At 46.5% G+C, this 17032-nt stretch overlaps 1 protein-coding gene across 1 annotated transcript; it reads right to left on the bottom strand.

The window, feature by feature from the left end:
* Nucleotides 1-683: 683 nt before the first annotated feature.
* Nucleotides 684-8559, bottom strand: CTSZ (cathepsin Z). The gene is made up of 6 exons (XM_067554159.1): nt 8294-8559; nt 7190-7353; nt 4897-5076; nt 4058-4208; nt 3576-3738; nt 684-2979 (listed from the first exon to the last, which is right to left on the bottom strand). The coding sequence occupies exons 1-6, from the start codon at nt 8428-8430 to the stop codon at nt 2866-2868; spliced, it is 909 nt and encodes a 302-aa protein (XP_067410260.1). The 5' UTR covers nt 8431-8559; the 3' UTR covers nt 684-2865.
* Between the last annotated feature and the right edge of the window lie 8473 nt (nt 8560-17032).

The raw sequence follows: 17032 nt of genomic DNA, 5'->3' as shown, positions 1-17032 counted from the left end.
GTGCTTCCAGGGGAATGAAAAGAACAGGTAATCATGACCTCATAATCCTCAACTCTCCTTTGCCATGATTCTTACAAAAAATGGCTAGGCCACTGGTATACTGAGACCAGTGTATGCTATGCTGACCAATATTGTTGTTCTCTCCTGTCTATCCATCTCTTATCTGTAACGTTTTTGGGCCAGGGACCATCTTTTGTTGTGTTTGTACAGTGCCTAGCACCACACATGCCATGATTTAGGCCTCCTTGACATTACTATAAATAACTAAAATAACTAAAAACTATAAATAAATAACTATAGAGGTGGCTGACACTTTCCATTATAAATTATTTTCAATGGCATATGACTTTGCCAAACTATAACTATTCAGGTTGCCTTTCTATGCTGTTTTTTTTAATGTTTCAGCCCTTTCTGAGAGGTGGGAGGGGAGAATGTTTGCCCATGTCTGAAAAAATTCTGACAACTTTCACTAAGAAGCTCTAGTCCCTCCATGCACTGAAGAGACGAATTACCCTGCTCGCAGGCAAACGTTCTTTGCTGTTCCTGTGAAAATCCATGTTTTGGCCTCTGACCGTCCATTGGGTGGCAGCAGCATTCAGTTGGTACTAAGCATGCTCCTTCCCTGGCTGTGGCAGCTGAGCAGGACTTGTGTTAGAATTGCTGCTCGTGACCACTGGACTGAAAGGAAGGAGAATGTTTCTCCATATTTCCCCCAATTAGTACTTGGGCAGCAAGGAAGAGAATAAACACACTTGCAAGGTAGGCGAGTAAAAGAGTTACTCCTTTCAGAAATTGGAATGGAACCCAGCATTCTTCAGGCTCATCATTACTCTGCTGTCAAATGGCTCTGCTCAGAAAGTTTGAAAGCCACTGAACTAAAGATGATCTATCAACTTTGCAACTTTAACGTTGTTAATGTCCTTTGATAGCTAAAGGAAGGGCATTTGGTCAAGTTTGCAAGGAATGTCAGAACTAGGAACAGAATGCAGCTCTCCTGGCCCACATCCTATCTTGTGTCCACAAGACCATGCTGCTTGGTCTAATATGGATCATAGAGTATCTGTCTTTTGCCTGGTAACTAGTTCAAGAGTTTTCTCGCTCAGATTGAAGGTAATGATTGAACTTAGTATCACTTTATTAAAAAAGCAGCAGTGATGGTGCTGGAGATCAGGGGGGCAATGACAGCTAGGTAATTTGAGGAACAAAGCTTAAGTCACAATGAAACAACTATAAATGCGTAACACATGCCTGTTAATTGTTAGGTTGCAGGTAAACCATTAAGCTTTTATTTAAAAAAAAGCAAAGCTGTGTGAGTTTGTACCAGTCCCTGGGTATTGAAATTAGAGGTGTTTTAAGACACTAGCAGATCAGTTTTTCCTTCACGTGCCAGGACAGAGCCCAGTAGTCTGTAGCTCGCTATAGCGTACCTGAAATAGAGGTCCCTACTCTCTGCTCCAGGTAAATGTGACCTTCAGTACATACTGCCACATTTAGTAAGTTGTGGTTGACTAGCATCAGTCTATGAGCAGCACCCTTGTTGACGTGGTGCACTCAATTTCTACAGAGGTGACCTTATTTCACTTGAATAGTTTATTGCACTTAAACACACATTCTTGAAGGTGGCTCTACCCCTGCACCCATCCTTCCTTGGCACTTCATGAGGGCATTTAACTAGAGTAGAAATTCTTTAAACCTTGTCTGTGCACCCCCTCCCTGTGCCCTGCCAAGAGGTGCTGCCAGAGGTACTGAGTGTAAGCTAATGTTTAGAAATAAATTCCCTTAAACTCTTACAATCCGCCTTACACACCCTCTAATCACCTCACATAAGCAACATTGTTAATTTAACAACTGTGATTCAGTTTGATTCATGTTTGATGTGGTTTGGATTGTAACACCATTAGGGAACTGGGCACATCACGCTGAGTAAGTGGTCTAGAGTAAGATAACACACCATCTTTCCTTGTATGCTAGTGACATGTTAAAAGCTATGTCTCATTAAACCATATTCCCATTCACACACCCCCCTTTAAAAAAAAAATTGTAGGGCATTGTTCTCATACAGAAAAATAGTACGGCCATTCAAATACCAAAGCCTAGAATTAGAGCAAAGAAACCGTCAGGCAGTAACAATCAGTGCTTATTTTAAAAGTTTTCCACTAGTTTAAAAGAGATTTGCCTACTGTTGCATCACTTTCAATCGGATAAGATGACAGCATCAACATTTCCTGTGTATAATGCAACACATGCCTTAATGAAAACAATAGGCTGTGACTATACAATTCAGTTTTTAAATAGGAAACAAAAACATAGTATTCTGTATTTTTGTAGCTGTGGGTAATATTTACTTTGTTAGTGTACTTTGTGTATATAATTTACAATAATCTCTAATCCCAAATTTTCAAAAGAAAATCAGCATTTATACTGCTTTGAGTAAACATTCAAGTTTGTACAGAAGTAAAACCTCCTTTGTTACAAGTGTAAAACAGATTAAGTATTCCTTCAGATTAAATATTAATTGACAAATCAGGGGGAAAAAAGTAATTTTTCCGATGACAGGTTTTGTATCTTTAACTTGTTATAAATTGCATGGTAAGTACCAGGCACATAAAGTGGAGGAGAAGCAAATTTGTTTTACACTGCAGATTTAAAGGCATCTGTTAAGTTAAAAATCTACAGGCAGGTTATTTCACTTTTAAAACAATGGTGATCTGGGCTAATTCCTATTAACCACCTGGTCATTCTGCACTGCAGATTTTTTTAATTTAAAAAAAAAAAAACAAACAAAAAAAAACATCCAGGACTTGATCAAAAAAGACTTCTTAAATTTCAAAGCCAGAAAGTACCCAAAAAAAACCCTGGAAACAATCAAGGAACCACAGGATCCCCGTAGGCACAATCTTCTTCAATAGCGAGATTGTACTCCGCTCCTTTTCCACCTTTATATGCGCTTGTCACAATCCTCAGCCAGCCCAGTTCGCCCTATAGTAAATTAATTTTCATTAGTATCAGCAAAAGGCTTTATGAATTAGTACAGTCAAAATAACTTGTCTCATCAGCAGTATACTTTGGGCACAGCAAGGGTGACTGGAGGTGAAGGCAGACACTTGCAAAAGGTTTCTGAGTGGGGTTCACAAAACAAGCTTATTTCAATAGTTAATTGTTCTCTGGTGAACTTGTTTGCAGCCAGGAATTCATCTTCATCTCCCACTCCTCAGAGCCAACTAGCTTTGTGACTTATGGCTCCAACAGCTATTTACGACTTGCTTCCATGGAAGTTGCATACACATGAGGGCAGCATTAGGACTTATGGCGTCACCACATAGGGGATAGCCTACTTCTGCCTTACATGTTATTCCTTGGGACTGGGTAGCATTAGATTCAATTTAGGTTTTTCTCCCTCTTTGTCAGCTGTATTAAAAATCATAGATTGAGACAACACCTGTGGTTAAGAGGGAGTCTTAGTTTTTTGTAAACAAGCTAATTGTACAGCTTGTAATACAAATTTCTGGAGTTTTTAATAATATGCATTTCATTTTGCAGTCACTGTGAGCTTATCCCCTCCGCCTCTTCCTTACCCATGGTTCACCCCAGGAGTTACGGACAATCCAGTATTCAGTTCCATTTTCCATGCCCCAGCCAGCCACAGATACAATGTGATTCACCACAGCAGAGGGGTTGTATTCAGCATAAAGTCCTCCAGTGTAAGCATCCAGCTTCGCAGTAGCCATTATGCCACAACTGTAACAAAGCAAAAAGAGAGCTTCCTTATTCTAAAAGTTTTTATAGCAGGCTAGAGGAGAACAGTGTCCATCACTCACTCGGACTTCAAATGAAAAGTTCTTAACTTAAGTTTGTCCATATATGATATTGTGCAAATGTTTAGCACATATTCTTCAGAGGCTAAGGCCTCCTCTGGTTGAGAAGCACTGAATGACCTACATAAAGAGGCTTGCACTACACCTGGCTCAGCAAGTTCCATGAGTTTCCAGTTTATTCCAATTTTAATAAAACAAACACCTAACAGGATAACTCTTACCCTTTAATACTGTGTCTTTACCTGATTGGACCATTAGCATAGATTTCTGCCATCATTTTTTCCCTCCCACTGACAGAGCCATAGTCCGCAACTTTCCAGAGGCTGTAGTTCTTTATCACGTGGCATTTCCCAAAGGTAACGCATGTTCCACACTGGTTAAACTTCTTACACTCTATAAAGAAGCAGGGATATTTGATTATCATTGCAAGATAGTGTTTTTCTTCTTACACTTAAAATTGTTCAGTGAAATAATTCATGGTAAATTTTATTTAATAATTCCATTGGGGGGGCCCATAAATTAAAATATTAAATGTAGCAGCTAAAACTACTCTGCTTTCTGTTTGTTGGCTTCTTCAGCTTAAATAAAGCTGCAAGTTCAGACTGCTAATTAAGGCAGTCTCCACAATCAACATTTCAAGGAGATCACCTACTTCCTGGTGATATGTCTCAGTATGCAAATAATTAAACTGCTTCTGTAGAACTATAGAAACAATTCAAGGGTTTTTTTGTAAATAAGTATAAGCAGACTGAATTTAAGATGACATTTCTAAATATTATGGCATTGAAGCACCGATGCACATCAGTGACTAGTGAGTTCAAATTAGCAGCCTGGATGTCGGATGCTTGTTCAGACATGATGGTAACACTCTATGGTGTCTGATTCTGATGCAAAAATACCAAACATCTACTCTAAGGGAATCTGCTGCTCCTAGTCAGATAGTAGGTGCTACACTAGCAGTCAGCAGTAGGTAGAGGCTGAAAAATGGGCCTGTTAATGATATTTAAGTTCCTTTAAAGCTACCAAACAATGCCAAATAAGAGTGAGGAGCAGTAGGAATGTTTGCAATCTGTTGCCATACTTTGGTCTTTGGCTTGGTAGTTGTTACAGGTCTCATCTGGAATGCCATGGTCGTGTGCATACATCCAAACACCTGAGTGGTCTCCACCTTCACAGGACCCTGCGTTGGCGCAGTCAATAACATTCTGAACAGAGAGGTAGGCAGAAGGCCAAGCACCTTTTCTCTTAATGTTGATGCGATCTATGGCAATAACAAAAGAATTAGCAATTGGTGCTTGTTAGTTTTACTGTTGTTGTGACTCATGGTGAGCCAAATGTTTCAGCTATGTCTCCTTAGTTGCATCTGTAAATATTTGCAGACAGTTGGGTGCAAAAGCCTACAGTGGTACATAACAGAATGGCTAGTTGCACACACCATGACCCAATCTAAGTGGGCAAAAGGATGACACCTAATGAGAAACATTTGCTACATCTGCAAAACATACAGAAGTTTGGCTTCAGGTGCAGATATATGTGGATGAGCAGGATTAATTTCAACCTTTAATTAGGTAAATCCTAACATCTGCCAGTTATGAAAGCACTCAGGTGTAACAATAATAGTAATAACAATGGATCTTCTATAGCACACTTCAGCTACAGATCTCAAAGCACTTTACAAAGGTTGGAAGTACAACTATCCCCATTTTACTGATAAAGAAAACCAGAGAGATACTGACTTGCTCCATGTCATTGGTAAGGCTGGCTGTAGATCCCAGTTCTACAATCTCAAATCTTCATAGATTCAGGCAGCACTGAGACTAAGGGCCAAGTTTATGCCCAATTGTACTTGCTCGGTTTACTCGTACTTGCTCTTCCACCTCCTTGCCTTCTGTGCCCTCCCACTTGCTTGTTTTGTCTACCTGGACTAAGTTCTTTGGGGCAGGGACTTCATAAAAAGTATTTGTACACTGCTTACCACATTGGGACCATGATCCCAACTGGAATCCTCAGGTAATCTATTACCCCTAATCATAATGATGAATTCTTCTCAAAGACTTGTAAGAGCTCCTTATGAAAAGTAGACACTCCTACTGCTTCAGCTGAGGACTGAGAAAACTTGCATTCCACTTCCCTAGTCTCCAGAGAAAACAAGGAAGGTGAGATTTATACCCCTTCTATTTCTAAAGTCAAGGAATTTTGATAAGTTTGGTAATATTTTTATCTAGCAAGGAAAGAGACGTGTCCCTATGTCGAGGGCACCTTTAATTTTTCTCAATCATACCCGCACCAAAATAAATTAAGCAAGTCATTGAAACTTCAGCTGTGTTCACATTGAAGTCCAGCTCTCTGATATACACAATCACCAAGCCATGCCTGTGTATCTGCATTTTTGGATTAGTTAAAGATGGGGTTCTTCATAACTCCATCTCTGTCCCCTGATTAGTTTCCCAGCAGCTCCTACAGTCTCCAACCCAGTCTCCTGTTCTGCATCTTTCTCTATTCCTCCCTTATACTTAGTATCACTCTTCATCCCACACACTGTTTCTGTACTATATCTAGCTGAAGTAACAGATAAGCTCTGTGGGCATCTCCATGGGTTTTGTAGAGCGCTATGTACTTTGCCAGTCTTTTTCCCCTGAGTGAACAGCAGCGAAATCCCACCCCAATGAGACTTCCTCTCCCCCTGCTTCAGTACATCCATTCAGTCTGTGCAACATACTCCCAGCCAGATGTGCATCTGTCCCACTGCTCCTGCTGCACTGAAGAGGCAGAAGGGAAACTGCTCCACCTAAAGCTAAACTCCAGCTGAGCTACTGCCCCAGCCTCCCTTTTACAACAGCACCCGAAAAGAAGTCACAATTGTCTCTCTGTACTGATAAATATTCTAGCTACCTGCTTGTCCTGGGAGCCTAACTGAGTGGAAGGGACAAAAGAATTGTACAGTGATGGGAGTGTGACATTCCTACCCCACAAGAGACGTGCCTTCTGCCAAGTGTTTTATAATTGCACCAGTTTTTCCTCTTTAATCTCTGTATGATTCTAAATGAGGGAGGACACAATGGAACATTCCACCAGAAAAAAAAATTCCCCTGATCTCAGCTGCCAGCTGGGGAATTCCCAGGGCAGATGCTGCCACCCAAAAACCCTCACTTTAGAATCTTCCTTGGCCTCTCCCACTGCCTTTCTCATTGTCTTAGTGACAGCAGGTACCTTGGGCCCTCAATCTTGTGCAGTGTCAGCCCATAATAGTGCTGATAATCCTGTAAACTGAAGATACCCACAAGCAGGTTCAGAACGGGGAGGGATCCTGCAGTGGAAAGGGACTGGCTGGCCAGCCGACACTCTGCTAATAACAGATACCCAGTGACATGTACCTGCTAAGGCGCTGGTGCTGCCATGAGCCCAACAGGACCCACAGTACTGAGGAATGTGCTGGTTCCGAGTGGTGCTGGCAAAATTGGTCCCGTTGACGTTTCGCCAGTCCCAGCTCTTGGGAAGTGTGGCAGTGTCCAGATACTCATGAGGTCGGGGGTAGGTTCTAGACAGAAACAAAACAGTAGTAATTAAACCTGTTCCCTAGAGATGTTTTTTATACTTTGAGATAAAGGAAAAAAAGGTTTCGCAGTCTCAGGCTGTGTGAGATTTTCCATCTACCCTTGAGATCACATGATCGCTGGAGTGGCCACCATGACCTTTACCTTCCCCTCACCGATGGTCTTGTGACTGCTGCTAACCCAGGGAACGATTACACACAGCGGGATTAACAGCGCAGATTAGCGGGCAGCCAGTGCCCCATGCTGCGCTGCACAGGAGACAAGCCAGGCTCTCTAGTGCCGCTCAGACCGACGTGGGGGGTTTATTCCCGCATGGCTCAGCCCTGTGCCGAGGCATAGTTTAGCAGCGGTGCAAATCCCGCCCTCGCCCTGCCCAGCGGGCACCTGTGCCCACAGCCTCGGCGCTGCTAAGGTACCCAATGCCCTTTGAGGAGCTGCTTCCCCCCGCCCCCGGCCATCGCCCCTGGGCCAGCAGAGCACCCACCCTCGGCGCTGCTGCCGGCACCGGGGCCCGGCCACCTCCCACCCCCGCCTTTCCCAGCGCTCCTGGGGGTGGCAAGTGGGAGCGGCACCGATTGTTACCGACACTCCCTGGGGCGCGGCCACCAGGGGCCCCTTCGGGCGGCTCAGGCTGAGGGCAGAGCCCGGCAGTGTGCAGGGGCGCTGAGGGGGGGGTGTCTCGGCACCACGGGCAGCCGCCTTGATGTGCTCGGCGAGCCCGGCCCGGGTTCATTGCGCCCAGCCAGGGCCGTCCCCGGCGGACAGACGCTGCTCCCGTGTCCAAGGAGCTGCCTGCCGCCCCTCACCCGGCCATGCCCGGGAGCGGCAGCTCGTGGCTCCCTCCCGCCACCCGGCGCCGAACCCAGCGCGCTGCGGTCGGTCGGTCGGTCTCCCCCGCGGCGGCGGGGCCGCGCTCGCGCTCACCTCAGCCCGGGCGGCTTGCGCGGGGCGGGGCGGTAGCAGCGCTGCCCGGCCTTGAAGTAAAGGCCGGCGCCGGAGCGGCCCGGGCAGAGGCAGCCGCAGAGCAGCAGCAGGAGGAGATGCCGGGGCAGCCCGGCCATGCTCAGGGCGGCGGCGACAGTCCCGGAGCAGCAGCTGCTTCCTGTGGCCGGGCCGGCGGCGCCAGCATTTAAGGGAAGCTGCGGCAGCGCCTGAGTCAGCCGGGGCCGGCTGGGCTCGGCCAATCCCCAGCTGCGCCCGGCACTGGGCGGGCCGGGCCCGCAGCGCAGGGGAGCATCGCCGGGCCCGGGTCCGCACGGCCCGAGAGAGGGGTCACTCGGTGGTGGGGCCCAGTACAGACGTGTAATGCGGGCTCTCTCTCTCACACACACACACACACACACACACACACACACACCAGCCGCCCCCCCCCCCCCCCCCCCCCCCCTTCAGCCCAGAGTACACGCTCATGTGCCGTGACAATTTTTTTTCCTCATGGTAATGGGGGGTGGCAGCCTGGGCTGGCCCCTCCCTGGGCCTCCAGGCCCGGTAACGTGTACCACCACCACCCCGCGGTGTGGGGGGCCCTGCTCGGCGGCCCCACTGGGATTAGCGCCTGGTGGTGCCCTGGCCGCGCGGCTAATCCCAGCCTTCCCGCTCGGGCAGCGGGTCTCCAGCGCTCTGTAGTGGTGGGGTGAGCCGCTGAGTGCCGTCCCAAGGGGCGCGCTCCCCTCCCCCGCCCCTTTGCCCCGGCCCCTGTGGGCTGCCTGCTTCCTCGTTTCCCCTGAACCCTGTACCCCACTCCTGTGCCCAGCTGGGGAAACGGACCTGCAGGCAGGGAGCGGCTGGCTCCAACATTGCTCCTCCTGCACCCTTAGGGAACTGGTTTTTGGGGGTGAGAAACAAGGTCTGGGTAGCTAAATCACTTCTGCACCTGGGTTGTGTGAGGGCAGAGCGCAGCAGCACAGCTCAGATGGGGAAAGTGACCTGGATCAGGGAGCCCTGGCATTGCTCCTCAGCTCCCGGGAGGGGAGCCCCATCTTTGGCTCAATACTTGTTTCTGCCCCCCCCCCCCCCCCCATGTTCCTCTGCAGGGAGGAAGATGGGTTCACAATTCCATGTGATTCCTCCCCCCCCCCCCCCCCATAACCACATCGTGACCCCCCCCCCCCCCCCCCCCCCCCTTGTGCTGTGGTGACCAGATGGCAAGTGTGAAAAATCAGGACAAGGGGTCGGGGGGTAATAGGCCCCTTATATAAGACAAAGCCCCGAACATCATGGCTGACCCTATAAAATCAGGACATCTGGTTACCCTATTTCATGCCCAGGGGGCTGCCGGAGCCAGCCCAAGCAGCGCTCCAGCAGCCTGCAATCTTGGGTGTGTTGTTCAACCAGACCCCTGCCCTTTGCAGGCACTACAGCGATTTATAGGCAGAGAGGAATGGGGTCCTGAAACCTTTTCAGCTGGTCACCACCTCCTTTAGAACAGGTGGCTTGATTACACTGCAGTGGTTTTTCTTAATAAACATGCAGGAACATCTAACAAGAAATTGTCTTCTTTTTATGGTCTGATAGTGTCAAGGTACAAACTACACTAGAAAGATCAGTTCCCCAAGGCCGTCTGCAGAAATATTGATGCTCTTGTCTGTGTAAGGCCCTAACTATGTTCTTTGATTTGCCGTTAATATCTGGTTCCTGTAAGAGGTATGCATGTGCTTAACTTTATGCCTGGTAAGTAGTCCCATTAAAAGCTGTGCTGGATTGTGGCCGGAACCACAGAGGGCATGTCTACACTGCAAAAAAAAAAAAAAAACCCTGTGGCGGCAAGCCTCACAGCTCAGATCTGCAGATTCAGAGTCAGACTGTGGCACTAAAAATAGCAGTGTCGATGTTCCGGCCCAGGCTGGAACTCAAAGGGTCTTAAGAGACCCTCCCCCCCTCGCTGTGTGTTGGAGCCCAAGTGGAAATGTCTACACGGCTGCTTTTAGTACCGAAGCATAAACCCTACAAGCGCCAGTCTGTGGACTGAATCTGTAGAGACAAGCTCTGCAACACAGCTGGAGGTGGTTGTGTGGACATACCCTTGTGGTGCTGGCCGAGAGCTCGTCCTGGTGCTGTAGAAAACGGAACAGAAAGCAGAAGCGAAACCAGTTGTGGTGCAATGTTTATGCCCGCTTCTGCCTGTTGAGCACATTTTATGTCTCATGACTCCTCTTTCCTGAGCATTAATAACCCTACATTTCAAACTAATGCTAGGGACCCAACATTAAATTAAATTACACATTTCCCTGACACACGGTGGTACACACACAAATGCGTGCGAGTTAGTTTTCTAAATGAATGTAGTGCTTATGAAAAGTGCCATCTTCGACAGCCGTGGAGCCTGAAAGCCTCTGTACAATGTAGCCTATTGCAGGGCAAGAGCCCTCCAGTACCCTGATAAGCCTTAACTCTAACCTGGTATGAGCATCTCTAAGGGTTCAGGTTCCATGCTTGTTTAATCCTCGTCCTTTCTTTTGAGCTGACAACCCTGGGGCCAATTGTGGTAGTTGGTTTTCCCCAGTTCTTTGGCGATGTGGACACTAGGCTATTAGATGCTGGGAAACACCAAATGCATGCATATAGGCCACCAAAGCCATTAGCTGGTAACAATATTTGGTCATTATCATCTTAGCAATGCTTTGGTGAGAGCGTTCAAATCCCTGTCCTGTCTATTCTCCACATTTAGGCCATGGTAGCTGTGATAGTCTGTTATAGAGACTGTTCTGCTGGAATTTTCACACAGACGCCTGTATTGCTGTGTGATTGTTTGACACCTGACGTCGCAGCCTGCACGTCACTTTTTAAAAAATAAAACTGAATTTGAAAAATAAAGGCTGTCCACTACACTTGGAATACTGAGCTGCTGCAATAGATGTGCTGCTTCCGACACAAAGGTTTGTGAGACACAGGCATCTGCTTTAAAGATATGACACATTGCAAGTGAAAGTCCCCCTGGTGTATGACAAGATGCAGGAGATGCTTCAAAGCACAGAGCTTAAAAAACAACACATTGGCAAGCTGTGGCCAGAGGCTGCATGACCACAGGATGCAGAGTGGCCATTTTTGTTAGCCATGAGTTTTTAACGTCTCAAGCTTTCCTGTGCTGGTACTTAGCGTGTTACACACACACACATATATATATATATGTAAAAGCTATCTACGCAAGTCTTTGAGCATACTATTTGAGGCCTTACGGCTTTTGAGCTTCCCTGCCCACAAAACGTACAATAAAATCTCTTTAGTATAAGCTGTGTTACCTAGTTTTCCCACAGAACCTTTGCATGGGCGTTGACAGAGGGGCCAATTTTCAAAAGCCCCTAATGAGACTTAGAAGCCTAATTCCTGTTTTCCAAAGTGACAGGCATGTACAAGCCTTAATCCAATTGCAAGCCAAAGAGGGCTAGCTTTTTAAAGGGATTTAGGCATTGCTTGGCTGAGTGGAATGATGTCTGTTCTCTAGGTGACTTGGTGCTACTGGAATTTTCAGCCCCAAACTATGTGGCTCCATGCCGCCGAGGCTGCCTGTAGTGTGCATGGGGATAGTTAAGTGCCTAAGAAAGGGATTTTTAGAAGCCACCCAGCTGAGCAGGGAGCCAGCTAATCTAGCCAGGTGTGAAATGCCAAGAAGAGGGGTGGGGAGAGCAGAGGGACTTAGGTGCCTAAGTGGCTGACTTGGTGCACTTGCCTGACACACCTGAGCTCCCTCTGCTCAGGATCCTCATCTGCAAAGCCTGCACAAACAGTGTGCCTGATTCCCCACACTCGTTATCAAGAAGCCCCCAAAAAGAAATACACAGCTTCCTTTATTTCATTTCAGTCTCTGGCCCCAATTAGCTACTAGGGCCAGTAAAGTGATAAGTTATTAAAACTCTATTCCCTTTAGCAGAAATGTTCTCCTGATCCCCAAAGGGTCAGCCGCATTACCAAATCAATATAAGTTTGGATCTTACCCAAAATACCATGCTGCCAGCCAATCCTTTAGGAATTAAAACTAAAGGTTTATTATCAAAGGGAAGAAACAAATGAGAAGATAAATGTTAAATGGTCAAAGCAATCAGATCCAGACAAATTACTTTAAAGTTCATATATATCACATTCTCGGCAGAATTGTGGAGTTTGCAGGCTTGTACAGTTTCTCTGCTGTACATCCACTACCTGGATGGGTCTCAGTCCTTTGTTTCATAACTTCAGTTGTAGATAGGTTGAGCCAGAGGCAGGAAGCAGGAATGAAGACAAGATGGAGATGGTGAAGTGGCTTGTTTCAAACACAAACTCACAGCACATGTGGGCAGGGAAGGGAAAAGCAGGCACATGCAGTCCCCTGACCACGCAACACAGGCATGTCACATGTCCTCATGACTCATTGGTACTGTCTTGGCTTCCTTCTTGGCTCATTGTAAAGGTTATGGCTCTCAATGAGTCATCAATGCTGATACTAATCTGTGGGGGGGAGGGAGGGCCAGTAGCAGTGTTTGGATACAGCTCTATATTACACATATCCATAACTTACAGTACAAAAACAATACATACACATAAACAATATTATCGTATTTAGCACATTATCACCTTGCCAATGGTGGCTGACATGGCATATCTCGTTCGAATTGTTGTAATTTTGCTATATTGAGATCAATAGTTATAAAAGGTCACCCTAATCCAGGCAGCCTCACAGCTGGCTCTGGCAGTAAGTATTTTTGTTTGTGTTTAGACGCATGCTCTGTGTTCTATCCATTTGTTCACTTTTCTTCTTGGAGCAGAGGGTAGATTGACTTTAAATAGCTGTTGTAAAAGGCTTTGATGCTGCCAAGTGCTGAATACGGTTTGTAATAGGCCCAGGACTAGCAGTATGGCCCAGCTCGGCTGGGACTAAAACTGGTTACAAGCTGGTGGCCATTCTGTGCCCTATAAGTCAAATTATTTGCTGGCCTCAGTCCAGTCTCCTCACAACCCTCCTCTCCCCGTCATCATCACAATGAGTGAATACTCAATGGCTTTCTTATTGGTGAGCTCAGCAAATGGACCAAGGATTAAAAGAGCCTTAGAGAGTGCAGATCTCGTCTGCCCCCCCACCCCTCAGCCCCAAGTCGTGATCCACGCATGACAAGGATCAGGCCAGCGGGTGTAGCTTGTTTGCTGGCACTGACTCTGCTGCACCTATTTTGTGGTTAGCAACAGGGGACGCTCTAGGACTGTGAGTCTAGCTCCTTCTGCCAGTGGCCGAGGAGGGCGGGGGGCCATACCCCTGGGCACCGGCCAGGCCCTCCTTCTCAGAGCCGCCCCCTGTCGCAGGCAGCCAGGGCATATTCCCGGCCCCCTCCGCTCCTGTGCTGGGCGCCAGGAGGGAGTCACGGGGACCAGAGCCTGTCATGCCCCCCCCCCCCTCTCCCCAACCACCGGGCAGCCCCCGCCGCCCCCACAGTGGGGGGGGAAGAGTGGGAAATGGGCCAGCAGACACCGCCCCTCCCTGCAGGGCGCTGCCAACACTACTGCTGCCACTGAGGGGGGGTGAGTGGGAAATGGGCCCGCAGACCCCCCCCCTCACTCCGCGTGTGGGGGGGGTGTCAATGTAAGTATGGCCCCCAGGTACTGGAGACCCACGGTACACCACTGCCTTCCACAAGAACTAAACAGCTAAACACTTCCTGCATGCGCTTAGTCCTAACGAGTACACTACAAAACCCATTGACTCGTTACTAGACTAGGACTCACCTCGTGTCCTGCCAATCTGTAGCTCCCACGAAAGTCAGTGGAAGCATGGAGAGGGCTGGTAATGTCAATGTGCAATGCCGCGCCGTGAGCTTTGTCACATTCACTGAAAGTCAGTCAACGTATTTATGGAGAAGCAACCCCTCAGCCATGTCCCTGAATGCGGCCACTGCTGATCATTTGCAAACATACATTGCTTATCAATGGTAACAGATGCGCAGCTAGGAAATGCCTTCGTGTTATTAAACAGGCTTGAAATTTCCAAACAGCTGAGGAAAGCCGGTAAAAACCAGAATTGTTTGTATAAAGATGGAGAATTACAGAAAAGTGCCTTTTAAACAATTCCATATTTGAAGGTGTTTTGTGTGTCCTCCCTCCCTCTCCCCGCCCCCCCAGGCAACAATGTATTTAGGCTGCATTTAGAAGCTGTTCAAAACAGGCAGAGGGGTTCAAGTGGTTATCTTTAGAGAAAATATACTAGTAATGGGTGAATGAGTCTCAGTGAATAATTTATTTGATGGTTTTCGCTGGCTTTCTTCTTTGCTCATGAATTGTTCTCAAAAAGATTGTGAAAAATCTCAAATTTGTGTTACTCAGAAACCATTCTGCTCTCTTCAGCGACTCATTCTTGGTTGGCACTCATTAACTAACTGGGATTAGATACAATGCAAACTGTGTAAGTAAATTGCACTGGTCAGATGGTGTTGGTTCTTTGCCCTAACTGGATGGCTGATGTAACTAAGTTCCACTTGATAACTGAACGTTCAATTTGAATGTGGAAATAGTCATACCAGCAAACACTTGAGTGTTTGAATGTTTTCCGGAAGTGAACGCAAAATGTATATGGCCAAATTCACATTAGCTTTCAAATTTCAAAGAAAAATTCACAAATAATTTTTCCATCATTCTTTGAGCTCTAGGAAATACCCATGATGCAGCAGGTGGACACAATAGTTTAGAATGGGATGGCCAAACTTACTGACCCCACCCGGGCAGAATCCTTTAGCCCCACCACCCTGCCGGGTGCTCTGAGCTCCCCACCCAGTCTGGTAGGCAGAGAATGGGAGAGGAGGGGGCACAGGGGGCGCCGTGAGCTGCACTTCAACTGTAAAAGACCACAAGTGGCTCAGAAGCCACAGTTGGCCCCCCTGGTCTAGAATATACAACTTCCTTGCCTGTTAAAACAGACTGGTTCGAATATCCTCTTCTTCTGAAATACGATGAAGTTACCCCATTCTAAAGAGAATATGAAATGATCTCATTTTAGCTCTTATGTCTATCATTTTTAATTACTGGATGAATTTTAATGCTCAGACATGGAAGATTGATAAGGTTGGTCTAGAGGACAAAAGGGTCATTATGCCTTGTGCTTGCACATGTATATTGTGCCAAGTTCCCTGCAAACTGTAGTTCTGTAGCATTTTTTTTCCCTCTTATTTATATCAGCTCTTTCTTTAGCAGCTAGAGAAACTGACACTACATTTGTGGTGGGGAAGTCTGGACTAGGCTGATATTCCCTTTAGGGGAGGGTGTCGGGAAGCCTCTAGATTGTCTTTATAAAGTGATAAAAGGAGTTACTAGAATCTGATTCAATGAGCCAACTTCTTCCACTGTGCTGGTCTTATGTGTTTATTCAAAATAAATATTTAAAGGAATCACCTTAATTTCCCTTCCTCTGGCCTAGGTGGAAACTGGAAGGAATGTGTCACTGAACTGTATTATATGCGCATTATGTATAATAAAGCCATCTTAAACTCACAGAGGCATCCTGCCTGGGTCATCTGGTGCTCTGAGATACCAGACCTGTGTCTATCTTCAGGAGGCACGCCTATATCATGGCATGGTTGAGGTTATGTCACTGCTTTGATGCAATGAAGCATTTCTAGGGTTCCTTGTGACCATTGTGGGTTTTGTCATTAACTTCAATGGGGCCAGGATTTTACCCTGCTATTTTTATGGCAGATTCCATACACCATAGTGTTTCTTCCCAGCCAAGTGCCTCGTGGGAGGCAGTAATGTCCCTGTGTTATAAGGCAGATTTCACAGCAGACTTGTACAAATGGTCAGTACTTCAAGGCAGTGTAACATGGCTTATACTGAGGCATTGTATAGCAATACAACAGCACACCCCACTCTCTACCTCAGCCTGTGCTTTACAAGGCGAATAACACAAAGTTAAAATATAAAATAGTTGCAGGGGGAGAAAGAGAGACAGGCTTAGGCAAAAGAAATTAAGGCAAAGTCGAGAGAGAGAGATGTCTGGCAATTAAAGCAGAATAAATGTAGTCAAGGAGGCAGAGCACGTGCTGTACACAAAGGAGACATAACCTACTTAGGCTCCTTTGAAAATCCCACTAAGTACGTAGCTGCATCTTCAGGCATCCAAATACTTCTGAAAATCTGGTGCTAAATCCAATTGCTTTCAACATGACTTAGATGCCTAACCTGTTTGAGTGCTTTTGAAAAATCCCTCTAGGCACCTATCTGCATCTTTAGGCACCTAGGCCCAGATCTGCAATGATATGTAGGCACCTCACTCAATAACTTCCTCTTAGTACCTTCGAGGTTCTTGACCCTAAATACCTTTGAAAATTTGGCCCATAGTAAGAGCAGAACAAAGCACGGAGGTGAGATAGGATCTGACTGAAGAAAATCCCTTACTTTACAAAAAGCAAATGTTGGCCACTGGTGGTGTGTCCAGTCACCACAGTGATGGATACATTAGAAGTGCATACGTAGCTGAGATATGTATGCTACCCACACACACACACACACACACACACACACATGCAGAGGATGTTAATAGCAACTTTAATGCTGACATGCTAATCTGTTATTTTGTTATATCACATATCATGCATTACACAAGGTATGATGTATGTGAGTAAAGTGTAGTAATAGTTGTATAGCCATGTGTATTGTAGAGTGCTGAGCTGACTTGTTGAATGTCATAATGCAAGCGAATAGTAGAAGTGC

Source organism: Emydura macquarii, unplaced genomic scaffold (genome assembly GCF_026122565.2).
Source record: "Emydura macquarii macquarii isolate MOO-44397 ecotype Brisbane River unplaced genomic scaffold, CSIRO-AGI_Emac_v2 contig_1483, whole genome shotgun sequence".
Taxonomy (NCBI): domain Eukaryota; kingdom Metazoa; phylum Chordata; order Testudines; family Chelidae; genus Emydura; species Emydura macquarii.
This window is presented reverse-complemented; position numbering and strand designations above follow the sequence as displayed.